At 52.7% G+C, this 13900-nt stretch overlaps 1 protein-coding gene across 8 annotated transcripts in view; it reads right to left on the bottom strand.

Moving 5' to 3' along the window:
* Window positions 1-7577: 7577 nt before the first annotated feature.
* Window positions 7578-13900, bottom strand: part of LOC142582500 (uncharacterized) — a 104830-nt gene continuing 98507 nt past the window's right edge. For all 8 annotated transcript variants that reach the window (XM_075692301.1, XM_075692296.1, XM_075692298.1 and 5 more), the window contains 3 exons: window positions 11622-13875; window positions 8745-9532; window positions 7578-8047 (listed from right to left, as the gene is read on the bottom strand). In XM_075692301.1, the coding sequence (XP_075548416.1) occupies window positions 7835-8047; window positions 8745-9532; window positions 11622-13875 (3255 nt within the window). In that variant the 3' untranslated portion in view covers window positions 7578-7834. The remainder of the gene's footprint in view (window positions 8048-8744; window positions 9533-11621; window positions 13876-13900) is intronic.

The raw sequence follows: 13900 nt of genomic DNA, 5'->3' as shown, positions 1-13900 counted from the left end.
GCTATTGTCAAACATTCTAATCGACCCTTCACTTTTTACTCATACCCTGCGTTACCGAGGTTACTCGCAAGGGGTAGCCGGAATTGACTAGACGCTTAACCTGATCACGTGACCACAAGCTTAAAAACAAGTTTGTGGGGCCAGGCCTATATATCGGTCAGTCAGGCCAAAGAGCAAATGCCACACAAGTTATTTTACAGCGATTGATTGATTGATAAACTTTATTAAAAGAATAATCAGAAAAACCGCTAATGGTCGGGGCCCTTAGTCCAGAGCTCCGCTGGCTCTTGCCATCTTCTCAGCTCTCTTAATCAGCTTGAGCTGGTCGTCGAGGGCCGAGCTGGACAGCAGTGCCTCCCATTGCTCCCTCGTTATGTTCGTGTCTGGGTGTTCTATGTTGTGTAGTGTGCACTCCCACGTAATGTGGTATAGGGTTGGTGTGGCCCCACACCATGGGCATTCGTCTCTGTAGGCTGTGGGGTGTATCCGATGTAATATGTGTAGGTTCGTGTAAGTGCCTGTCTGGAGCCTACGCCAGGCAGCGGCATCTTCTGTCTTTAGGTTTCGATGGGGTGGTGGATATCGCAAGCGAAGCCCTCTGTGGTAGTTCACGATGGCTGAATACTCGAGGTCGACAGGGTCCAGGTCTTCTGCAGCCGGCGTGATGAGTGCTCGGTTATGTACGAATCCTCGAGCTGCTCTGTCGGCTTGCAGGTTGCCCGTGATGCCAGTGTGACCTGGTATCCAGATGATAGTTTGGGTGGCGAAGTCCTCAGAGTCCTCCTTGAGTGTTCCGGCTAGGACTTGTGCAGCAGGTCTTCCAATTCTACCCTGTAGGAAGTTGCGGCAGGCCTGCTGGGAATCCGTGAGGATCGTCAATGGTTGATTTGCATGTAGGCCCTCGCGGATGGCTAACGCGATGGCCAGCTCTTCGGCTTCCGTAATCGTGCAGGGGCGGGTCGATGCCGCGGAGGTAACGTGGCCTCGGTGGTCGCATGCCACTGCAACTGCGCCCTTGTTCGGCCCATACATGGCGGCGTCCGTAAACCGGGCCGTTGTACTGAACCTGAACGCTTTCTCCATGTACTGGGCCCTTGCTCTCCTCCTGCCTGAGTGTAGGTTAGGGTCCATGTTGCGTGGTATCGGGGCAACGTGAAACCTGTCCTGGACGTGACGAGGTATCGAGCAGGTTTCTTGGGTTCGTGTTGTTATTGCTGGGAACCCCAAGGTTCGTAGGACCTGCCGGCCCGTGCAAGTACGCGCAAGTCTCTGTTGTTGCGAGACGTAATGGGCTTCTGTCAGTTCGCTGAGGGTGTTGTGCAACCCTAGCGCCAATAATTTTTCAGTCGATGTACTCATCGGCAGGCGGAGAGCGGTCTTCAAAGCCATCCTCAAAAGTGTGTCGGCCTGCTTTGTCTCGGACTGTGTGAGGTGGTAGTAAGGCAGGCTGTATGTGATTCTGCTCACCACCAGGCTACTGACCAGTCGGAGGGTGTCACTTTCCTTCATGCCTCTGTTCTTGGATGTTACGCGGGAGATCATGCGTGATACCGCCTTGACACTGGTTTTAAGGAGCGCGAGGGTGTGTGTGGCCCGCTGGTTGGACTGCAACCACATGCCCAGCACCCTCAGCAATGGCTTCTCTGGTATGAGGCCCCCGTTGAGGCGTACCTCGAGTCTTCTTGTTGGGTCTGTGGGGACTGTGTGGTTACCCCGGCCTCGCCAGACTCGTAGAAGCTCAGATTACTCGGGGGAGCATTGTAGACCCCGTTGGCTGACGTAATCTTGGATGAGATTCGCTGCAGTTAGCAGCCGTTCTTCTTTTTCGACGAGGGACCCTGTTGTGGTCCAGAGCGTTATATCGTCTGCGTAGATTGCGTGCCGAAGACCTGCTACGTCCTGCAGTTTGCTTGCGAGACCGATCATGGCGACGTTGAACAACGTGGGAGAAATGACAGCACCTTGTGGTGTGCCCTTGTTGGGAGGGTGGTACACTGGAGTCTGGATCTCTCCCATCTTCAGCTCCGCCGTGCGGTGGCTCAGGAAGCTCTGAACATACTTGTACGTTCGCTCGCCGCAGTTGGTGTTGGCCAGCCCTTCTAGGATTCCTTGGTGGCTGACGTTGTCGAAAGCCCCTTTGATGTCTATTGCTAGGATGACGTGCTCGCCGCTGCGGGAAACGTTACTGAGGACTTCTTCCTTGAATTGAAGTAGCACATCTTGTGTGGACAGGCCTGCGCGGAAGCCGAACATGGTGTCCGGTAGGTGTTTGTTATCTTCCAAGTGTCTCTGGAGTCTCGTGTTTATAATTTTTTCGTACACCTTGCCGAGGCAGGACGTGAGCGATATGGGTCTGAGGTTTTCAATTGCCAATTTCTTGCCCGGTTTAGGGATCATGATTATTCGTGCGTGTTTCCACATCGCCGGTACCGTACCTTGTTCCCAGTGTTGGTTGAGAAAGGCCGTGAGCGCGGAGATAGACCTGTCGCTCAGGTTTCTGATCATCGAATTCGTGATTTGGTCCGTGCCCGCCGCTGTGTCCGTGAAAGGTGAGGCTTACAATTTTCATGAGGGTGGCCGCCGTGGCCTCGTGAGGGGTGCTCACGATGATGATGTTCGAGCCGTGTCGCAGGCGGACGATGAAATCATCCCCCTTGCAGGTCGGCGCACCTCCGGTGGCTTGGACGATCGCCTTGGCCACCTGGTGGGTCTGTAGTTTTCGAACTATGAGGCCCGGGGTCGGGCGGATAATGATTTTCATGTCAGTGCGCGGGAGTGGAGGCGCGCGTCGGCGAGGCCTGCTCCTTGCAGCCGCGTCTTCAGAAATAGGTGTACCGGCTCCGCGCTCTTCGCAGGTAGCTTGCGACGTGGCTTTCGCGGCGGCGGCTGGCGCCTGGGTTAAAGCTAGCCCTAACGGTGTGGCTTTCGATGGCGGGGTTTGCCCGACTTGGTCTTGCTCACCAGTGGATTGTTGTTTTTGAAGACGGCGTTTCCGATGAAGGGAAACGACCGTTTGCCACTGAGATTCTTGATTGTGGAGCTGCTCCGAGAGGACGGGAGACGGCCCGGGCAAGGCCTCGTCAGGCAGGGGTCTCGGGTGACTCTCGGATACGACTTCCATGGTTTCAGTGTCGGTGGGTTGGTGGGCAATGGTGCCTGGGTTTCCCGCGATCGTAGCGTTCTGGGCTGGGTCGCCCCCACAGCTCACCGTAGAAACGGTGGCTGCTTGCGGGTCTCCGAGCTCCCGCGCGCCAGCGTTCGGTGTTAGGGCTAACCCTACCGTCGGCGTGGCCGAACGAATAGGGCTCTCGTTGGTCTTAAAACTGCGGCTCACCGAAGTTCGGTTCCGTAGAATCCCCTTGATGTTTAGAAATATATTCCGCTGATCCCAGTGGTACCAGAAGGTTTTGGACGCTTGGAAAATTTGAAATCACGGAGCCGATGCAAAGCACGTCTGCACGCTTCGAGCTTCTTCTTCTTCCCCCATTTTACAGCGAAGCTGTATATAGCTAGCCGATTCGACCGCCCGTCCGTCCGTCTGTTGGTCGCCTGTGTGCCGAAAGCTCCTCCGGTGAAACCCCGTGCGCATGCGCGGGAAAAAGAATGAGAGGCGCGCGATTAGCCAACGCCACCTAGACAGTACAAGGCCTGTTTACTCCGATCCATGACGTCACGCTACCTGGCCCGAAATTTCCATTGACAAGGCTGGCGTGATGAAAGCGGTGACGTTAAAATCACTGTTGCCTACTCGGGAGCATCTACATTAGATGATATGGCAGTCGGGCCAGGTAACATGACTTCGTGGATCGGAACGAAAAGGCCTTGTGCTATCTGTGTTGGATTAGCTGCGCCAGTAGTGACGTCATTGCCCTCTGTAGCAGCCGAGCGCGCGCGCAGTTTCCCTCCGGCTCCAAAATGGGTAGGCCACGCGTCATACGTTCTCCCTAGGAGCATGCAGCTTTCGATCAACAACGCCGCGAGCAGAATGGGGAACGAGCTCGTCAACGCCGTGCCGATGCTGCAGCCCGGGCACAAGAACAGGCTCGTGCAGCCGAGCGCAAGCAGCTACTTCGTACCGAGGATCCGACAGCCTACCAAGCCGTCGTTTAGTGAACCGTCGGGATTAACCCAGTGATAAGCACTGGGGCCGCACGTTTCAGCTTCGCTGGTTAACCATCTGTAAGAAGTGCTTGGGTGAGTGAGTGAGTGAAACAACTTTATTTGGTCCACTATAGACGTAAGCAAACTCCACGTCACCTGATGATTTTTTAGCCATCTACGCATGCACTGCCGGGAGCGCGGCTACGTCCCGGTCTTTGCAAAAACTACTATTTTGAATCAGGCCCAATGCAAAATGACTAGACAAAGTCTTGCGTATTAAAATGAAAAAAAAAATGAAACAAAGGTGGGTGAGCATGCCTTCGGTGGCGTTATCGGAAAAAGAGGTGCTGTTTTCCGAGTTATCGAGATAGCCTTGAGAAAGTGCAAGCAAGTTGCGATTAAGCTGTTTCGACATGTATCGGTTCCTTGGTGTGTGCCTCTCAACGGTTGTTTTTGTTTTCGATCGCCCGGTTATGTCATGTTACGACTGACGTTTAAGCATGATACTAAATCAGCTTAACTAAAGCTGACGAGAAAATGAGGGCCCGCCTGGACTAAAGCCCCTCCATACACGTTTCCACTGACCAGGACTCTCTTCCAGGCTTTAGCCTGGACGAGAGTTGACCCGACATAGACGGTGACCCGCCAACAAAGGCGCTCTCGTCGAGGCAACAGGACCGCCGTCCTTCGTGGAAGCAATCTCGCAGTACCGAAGCCTGACCCTGACAAACGGACCGTCACGAGTGGATCACTAATTGATAAAAGGGGCCAACGTCTAGGACTTCTGTGGGAGCGACTTTGACATCGTGTTCCCAGCTTGCCACGTCATTGCCTCGCGTGCTGGGGCGTACGTGCAAGATCGGAGGCGGAGCCCGGCGGGACGATGCGACGTCATGGGTGGGATTTTTCGAACGGTTCAGAGATTGCGGTTCGCCGAGAAGAAAAGTGAATTTTCCCGACACCGGAAAGGGGAAAAATAAATTCATAAAATTCGGGATTGAGTGCTGTGGACGTGCGCTATACGATGCGCACGTGAGCTTTTGACTCGTACGTGTGTTCTTATTACTCTTGATCGTACTAGGGCTCGTGCTAGTAGATGTAAACTCTCACTATGTAAATGTGTAATTGAACCATTTTCCCATTCCTTGGACGTCGCCCCGGCACCTAGCACATCACCAACCACGGAAGAACAATGACCGCTCGGACACCCGAATCGCAACAGTATGCATTCGTGCGTATGCATGCGAGAATGAAGATTTGTAGTAGAACGTTAGCGCTGTATGTGTCTGAAAATTATTCTCTCTCCTTGTCCTGTCGCGCTGCACTGTGTTATCATGAATCATGGTGGCTTTTTGAGCCAATCAGAGAGGCCGTCGCAGCCCTGCGAGCCAGTCAGCGAAATATATGACAGTATCCGGAGTAGTACTTCCGGACTTCCGAACTCGCGCGTGTCCAACACCACTGCTTAAAAACTTTGTCCCGGCAGAACAACCCTGCAGAACGCTCCCACAGATATTACTATTTTACCGACCAGGTGAAAGAAGCCCGCGAATACAGGCAAAATTGACGCGTGACTGGCCGCTCGAGGCACTTAGCGTGTATTCGCGAGCTTCTTTCACCCTCGGAAAAACACTTTTATGTAGCACGTATTGAACGACAGAAAGCTGTATTGGGAGTTTTTCATGTTGCTCTAAGTTTTTCTCATTGACACTTTTCAATCAACTATAATATTTGAGAAGTTCATTAATTAAGGCTAATTATGTAATTACGCGGAATGCAATATATATATATATATATATATATATCTCCCAACTAACGGCAAACAACATTACATTGGTTCTGTCTAGCCACGTGGTATTCGAATATTTTGAAATCTTGGTGCATGATAGTGGGGCCCCCTGTATATATTATCAGCTCAGTTTTCGGTCAGCAAGGAAGCTCTTGGGTGGGTGGTTTTGCAAAGGCTCTATGTCCTGAAGGTAACATGTAGGCTATGGAATAATTTTACTGCCAGTGATCCGCCCACCGCAAGAAATTACGCAAGATTGCTGCACTGGTTACGACTAGGAGCGGTGTTCACTCGTCGTTACCTAAACAATATCGATCGGGGAGACAGTCTTGCGCGAGTGCGATATACCGAATACTACAGAACACGTGTTGTACATCTGCACGGTATGCTGTATACAGAGCGAATCACTGGTACAGCTTTTTTCAGTTGATCAATCAACCTCTGTCTAAAAAGGTTCTCTTGGAATAAAAAAAACACATCTATAGGGTTTTACGTGCCAAAACCACGATCTGATTATGAGGCACACCGTAGTGGGGGCTCCGAAAATTTTGACCCCTCGGGGTTCTTTACCGTGCACCTAAATCTAAGTACTGTTAGAGTTGGCGTCTGACACCAAGTGGCGAGAAGTCATTCACCCTACCCCTGAGCCGGACCCCACGGCGCCGGAGAGGTCATTCACCCTACCGCCTGAGCCGGAGCCCACGGGCGACCTCATCCCCTTCCTTTCCTTTCATGGTCGTGGCATCGTGTGTACTTACCTCATCCCCTTTCACCTTCTCTTGGCCGGAGAGGTCATTCACCCTACCCCTGAGCCGGAGCCCACGAGGCCCTCTCTCCGTGCCTGTCACGTGTCCTCGACGGAAGCAAGATCCCGCCCACACTTGTAGAGAGCTATTTAAGGGGCTCCGAAATGTACTTTGAGAGACTTCATACTTGATACTTGATACTTCATGCTCTTATTTTATTTCAACTACCTTTGAATAAACAGTGCAAGTTTCGCACTAGCAAATCGTCTCGCCCTTGCTTGGTCGCCATGATCTACCGGATGCCTGCAGTCCGCCGACAACGCCACGCTACCCAATAAGTAATGTCGGTCGAGCTTCGATATGCAGGCGCCGCTACTTCTCGGCAGCAGTACGGTACGCTACCCTGGAGTACGCAACAGTACACGGGTGTTTTAGCATTTCGCCTCCATCGAAATGCGGCCGCCGTGGCCGGAATTCGGTCCCGCGACCTCGTGCTTAACAGCCTAACACCATATATGCACTAAGGAAACACGGCGGGTTCTTACGATTTTGGCCGGGCCCATGTCGTCGGAGTGATATATTCTAAAGGCCATCAAGTTTTTTGCACGAAAGCTGTCTCGTTTCTGTTCATGTTCATTCGTAACACCATTTTCGCCCTTCTCGGTATTGGTCTTTAAGATCTTACTTTTTACTGCCGTTTACCTTCCTAATGCTGAGTAGCAGGTCAGAGCTTCGATTCAGGCCAGCCTCTCAGCTTTTATAACGTAATAAATGTCTATCTCGTAGTACATTTGCATGACGCCTTCTACCTCCGCCAAAGTAAGTGCACCGTAGCCGGGATTCCATGCCGTGGCCATCGTTCCTCTAGAGTCTGTATCCTCCTCTGCAGCAGAGTGCTACAGCAGCATCAGCTTCAAAACCAGTACACACGAAATTCAGTGTGCATAGTAAATATACCATGAGTGCTTTATTTAGCGGTGAATGGATGAGATGTGTGCGAATGACTCGCAATAAATTAAGGTTTCGTGATCGGGAGTTTCTGTACACTGCACATGCAACCCTTCCGTTGCGTAGAGGAACGTAGAAGACCGAAACGGCGCAGGTATGCATTCTCGGACAGGAGTTCCGCGAGAACTGCGCTGCTGACCAGTGCTCGCAGCGAGTCTCCGTTGTTCCGAGAGTATCCGACGCGCTAGGCTCACGCAGTCACTTTGCACATCACTGGACTGTCCGGTAAGGGCCAGTCGGCCCACTTGATGTGGATGATGTAGTATCCTGGCTCAATGACTTTGTACGTGACTCTGTACTTGTCTTGGCCGGAGTAGCTGACCGAAACGTTTATGACGGAGCTGGCGTTGGGGCCTAGCACGCTGACCGAGAGGGGTCCCTTGCCGGCGTCCTTCGTGCTGACCTGCGAACAGAACGGGGGTAATATGAATGAGTGGGAATTGCCTTTTTTTTTTGAAACAGCGGGATTGTCAATGCCGCACAGAAAGGTGCGTGAACAATGGCACTTTCATGCAGCCGCGCGCACGCGTGCCCTCGCACGCACTTGCATCGTTTCGTCTTTGCAAACAGTGGTGCATCCATTCGGCAGAGATACCCTTCTACCTGCCCCCTCCTCTTCCATTTCTTTGCCGATAAACGGCGTATCCTGTGCAAACTATTGCATTGCATAAAGCATTAAGAGAAGATGATTCGTGCGGTTCTGGCTCATGGATACTGTACTCGTATGGTCGAAGAACTTATAGCAATGTCGTATACGCGTAAAGACAGCCTGAAACATGTAAACGCAACTTATACAAGACGGTGACTGGTGAATGTTTTTTTTTTTTTACAGTAAACATGGACCGCAATGTCCTTGATAAGCCTCTATCTGCTTAGCTCATCAATATTTTGTCAGAGGATCTGCTTCGCTCATCAATATTTTGTCAGAGGATCCGAGGGACCATCGACTCAGCGTCATAATCCGCAGGTAGCCTGGACTAACGTCGAACATAGTACTATGTCACTGGTGGTGCAGGAACGCGTAAAGAACGGTGTAGGCAATAAATAACTGCCCCCTGAGTACACATTTTTCCGAATTCCATGACCAAGAAAACACGCACCTGGAAGTGATTTTCGGCGCCGACCTGTCCGAAGTAGAGCCGTGCACCGGAAGCCACGCACTTCTCGGGGCGAGAAGTCGGCTCGGCGAACAGCTCGTCGTCTGGCTCCCTGCAGTCGTAGTAGAGGCCGCCCACCACTTCGCTCGAGGATTTGACCAGCTCGAACGAGGCGTAGGATTCCAGGATCAGGGAACAGTCGTGCAGTGAGTCGTCGTCAATGAATTCGGAACCGTACTCGCACGAAGAACAGTAAGCACTGCCGTCCTCGGATTCGGCATCCTCCCCATCCTCCTCTTCGGAAGCATCTTCGTCCGACCGGCCTGCCGCCATTGAAGGATGCCTACCGAGCAGACAGTCTCGGTCGTCGTTCTCGATGGCGCGGCTGCCCTCACCGCCCCCTTTTTCGCTACTGCGAGCGCCGAACCAAAACTCGTACGAAGGTTTCTGGTAAGAATCACGTTGTCGTAGATGACTGTCGCGAAAGTCGCACAGAGGGGCGTTTCGTTTCCGCAATGCAAGTAGCGTCGGGCTGACGGGTCGCGTCGTGGTATGCGCAGTGCTGCTGCTGGTGCCGTTGACGTCGCAACAGACGGCGGCAGAACCTCGATCTGCCTTGTCGGAGCCATGCTGTGCGGCCGGGGTCCTGTCCATTTCCGTCGGTGAACGGCATGTGTTGCCGTGGTGATCCACTCTACAGTTGTCGGGAAACCGGAGGGTGTCCTGCGTGTTGCATCTGCGCTGACGCTGCGTCTTGCTGTACAGCGCTCTGTCACTTGAGGTGGTCGTCCCTGCAGAAGTGAAGAAAGCAAGAACGTATCGGTAAGAACTCTGAAGTTTGAGTCAGTTTTTCAGAGCATAAAGTGGCAAGGACATCCATACGCCAACATTGCGCTTTCAACAGAGATTTCATTTTGGGCCTTTTCGGTTGCGATGGCCTGTAGACAATGCGCAATGCAGCTTGGATGTCGTCGGACATCTGGCTCCCTTACCTGGCGGACACATAGGGACGCGTGGGCGCATGGAAGTACGTGAAAACGTCCGCGTGTGGTCGCGACTTCAATGTTTGAACTGAATTGCTGCGGCATTCAGGCCGCAGTTCTTGTGTTCTTCATCCAAAACATTAATCTGTTGATTAAGCCTTTTGGCACGAACTTGTGGCGCTGAACGAATGCTCTTGGCTGTATTCACTAACGTTTGGTTTCATTGAGCTCACGCTGATTATTGCTGTATCGCAGTTCAGAGGTACCTTTATTTAACGGTGTGGGTGGCGGAGATTTTAACCTTCCCACACTCACGGTTAACGATCACTCGCAAATGATAAGTGTGTGATTCATATGTTTCGCTACTCACACACTTCAGAAGGCTGTCGGTCACGTGCAGTAGTGTGAACGTTGCAGGTTAATCGGCTTTTCCCTAGACAGGCATCTTCTGTGTAGCTTTACGATAAAATCATTGAGCCTATATATAATTTAAACTCGGCTCACGCTCTAACGTGAAGCTGAAGACGGCAAGAAAGAAACGAGAATTAAGAGAGCGAGTTGCACTGGTCGTAAGAGCGCTGATTATGTTCGATTGTGTTATGTTATGTTATGATTATGTTATGATTATGTTGATTAAGAGCGCTTGTGTCTACTTGACATACAGCGCACACGTTACCTGCATATCTCTGCGCTCGCTTACGGTTCCGTTTTCATTCGGAGTGAGATTCCCTGCTTGTAATAGCCATCTTAGTCCACTTTCATCACTACGTGCAGACAAATCAACGCAGCGAGATGCCTCATTGCTATCGTTGCGCAAGCACGTTGCCTTACGAACGTTGTGCATATTTTTTTCCTACACGTGTAAGCTCTCCGAGAGAGCTGCGAAACCTTGCTGACATCAGTGGTGTCGGAGGCCTACGTCGCACGAACCGAAGCGGTGCCGTCGCGGGGAACATCGTTAACGTAAGAAAGCGACTGCACTCGAAGTGCTGAAAGCGGCTGAGGGCCCTTCCTCAATTATTGTGAATATCTGCCCGGCTTCCTTAATTGTCAGGCTGCTGGCAAGCTCCGTCACTTCTGTTCGTGACAGCGACTCCAGTGACGCAGCTCATGCGCCCTAACGGAGCAGCCGAGCGAAGTAATCAGTGTGTGCGTCATCGCCTGACGTCTTACGTGGAAAGGAATACGCCGTTCAGTGCGATCATTGCCGTATGACGATGGTCTCCGCGCTTATATGCGTTCTGTATACGTCTACTACAAAGCGATCCCTCTATCAACAATCCGTGATCTTTTCCGCCGGTTCGTCTAGCAGTATTAACTGCAGCGAGCAAATGAACACACAATAAGCCACGTGCCTTCACTGTCAGACGAAGTACAAAACAAAGCAACGAATAACGAACGCTGGTCGCACATGTAATTTGCGCTGGCACGATCGAACCCTGCTCGTCGGCCAATGCTTAGAGTCATAAAAATTCATGTTATTTCAGTGCTGTTACGTAACCTTTCTAGCATCGCAGCTGACCAACAGGAAAGTTTGTGCAAGACTGCAATACAGCTTCACAGAACAACACTAATCACAGGACAGAATAACGGACGTACCTTGCCGGGACGTGTCGGACAATCACACACCTACGGGCGGCAAGCGATGTTGTTGTCTCATTGGCTTCTCCTCTTGACTTAGATAAATGCACAGTCCCGTTCAACGAGGCGGGAGTCCTCTCTGCTTAGCGAACACAGACGAAAAGACACCGAGACGACAGTCACAACGTTGGCACGAGAAACTTCAGTACCAACACACAGAACACATAGGCACACGAACATTATGTCACCGCACATTGCACCGTGGGACAACAGAGTCAACATGACGACGACGGTGACTTATCTACCCCACGCGTACCTTTGTCCTCTGATGACTGATCACTGGAACCGTCGGCACTGTCCACCGAGCGCGGGACTTGACGACGAGCAGCTTGCGGATGAATAGCGTCTTTGACTAAATCTGGTTCGTTCTCCTTACTAGAAGCTGCGACCTGTGTTACTCTAAACCTCTTCTCGACGTTCTGTCGTCCGTTGCTGCCATCGCCGCGTGGGCTGACCTGCTCAGGGCTACCGCACTGGTTCGGGCTTTGTCGATGTTCCCAAACTTTGACCATGTCCCTCACGGACACGAACTCATCGCGATCGCCCGAGGAGATTAGTGCATGCGTAGTGCTGCTTGTATGCATTGTCCTCTTGAAGTTTTCAGTGAAGAATTGTTTCAGTTTCACAGTGTCGAGGTATAATTCGTCAAGTTTTGACAAGGTAGCTTGCTGAGACAACGACACGTCAAACTGAGACAGCTGCCTCTGCACAGGAGGCGGCTGAGGGTACGCACTCTCTAGCGATTTCGCTCTCTCGAGAACTGACATCCGGCTATGTCTTTCAGAGGGAACAGGACGGCTCGCGAAGGCAGTCTCATCTGGTTGCAGCTGACTAGGCTTGAGGTCGCCGTCTGCTTCAGCAACGGCGTACTCATACGAAGGTGGGGTGTCGATCTTGTCTGCGGCATCCACCGATTCCGGCGACTCCATTTGATCGGAAGGCGACTTGTCGCTCTCCTCTGATATGATTGATAAGGTCCTCTCCAGCTGCTTGTGCGCAGCGCACTCCGCAAAGTCATCGTTCAATGCAGGTGACTCCACTCCGACGAACGCTGCATCGCCGCCTTCACCATCTGAGGGCAGATGTGCAACCACCTCCAGCTCGTGCGATGCCTCATTGTAGGACACCGCCGTCTCTTGACGCAACATATCGCTCACAAAGAGTGCCCGCGCAGCACTGCTTCCTCCGCTTGGAGAGTTTAGTGTGGCGGAAGAAAGGTCGTCTAACTCGCTGACCTCAGGAAATGCGCTCGGGGATGTCCTTCCACAGGGCGACGTCCTGCCGCTCGGAGTGAGCGTCCCGGCAGGGGACACTCTTCCACTCGGAGTGATAGTTCCGCTCGGGGACACTGTCCCACACGGAGAAGCTCTGCCACTCAGTGAAACCTTGACAGTCGGGGACGCTCTTCCGCCGAGCGCATCTGGACAGCCCCGGTCAGCCGAAGCTTCGGCCACGATCTCCGGAGTGCGCTCTTCTTCGCTAGCGTGCGGACTGCACGAGGACACGATGATCTCCGGCATCGCGAGCTTAGAAGGAGCGTGCTTGGACCGCTCCCACAGGGACTTGCTGCCGTAGTCCACGTAGCTGTAGGTGTCCGGAGACGACTCCGGACTGGTCATGGGTGAGAAGAAAGGCTTGGCGACGCGCGTGCCGTCGGCCGTCGAAGCGGTGCGCTTCTCGCGTACCGAGCTATAGTCGCCTCCGTTCTGCCTGAACACGTTGGATGACAAGGACCGTAGTACCTCGCAGAGCTTGTCCTTGTCATCTCCTTCGATGACGATGTCCTGGCCGTTGACGTTGACGATCCTGCGCAACACGCGGCGCCTTTTGATCTTTCCTTTGAGCTGCGCTGCCGAGGTGGGACTCGCTGGAGCGGGGTAAAGCTTGTCCTCTTTCTCGGAGCTCTGCGAGTCGACTGAGTCCTGTCTCTGGAGGAGCAAGTCGTCCGCGTAGTCGGTAGAGTCGTCCACGTTCACCGTGAACGGGCTTCCGGCTAGGTGCTGCCCGTGCCAGATGATGCTCAACTGATGCTTGCCTTTAAGAACGGGCGTGTACTTGACGGCCACCATACCCGGATGGATGTCGTACTCGATCAAGATCTTCTTGTCGTCCTGACCAGCTCCGTTCAGCGCGCTTTTGTCAGCCTCCGGGCTGCTCGCGGTGACCTTGCGTCGCGGTGACTTGTTGGTGATGATTTCCTTGCAGACCGTGTTGTCGGGACCACGGATTTCGACAACGATGCAGAAGTTGCTGGTGGACTTGGTGAACACGTTGAAGGTGGCCTTGCGTCCTCGCACGGCGAGGATGAGGCCCATGCCCTTGGCGAAGCAGTTCTTGCGCGCCACCAGGCTGCTAGAGTCTTCACCGCCATCGTCCTTTATGGAAGGTCGTTTGCCCAGTGCCTGTTGCAGCTGAGCCTTGGCGGATATCACCTTCAGCCGAGAAACAATGGCACGCACAGCCTTCTCGATGTTGGGGCTGCCTTCAGCCAGCTCCTCCGCGGTGATGTCCTGTCGAGAAAAAAGAAACATTTCC

This window comes from Dermacentor variabilis, chromosome 5, assembly GCF_050947875.1.
Source record: "Dermacentor variabilis isolate Ectoservices chromosome 5, ASM5094787v1, whole genome shotgun sequence".
In the NCBI taxonomy this organism is placed as follows: Eukaryota; Metazoa; Arthropoda; class Arachnida; order Ixodida; family Ixodidae; genus Dermacentor; species Dermacentor variabilis.
The sequence above is the reverse complement of the archived record's forward strand: the minus strand, read 5'-3'. Positions and strand labels throughout refer to the sequence as shown.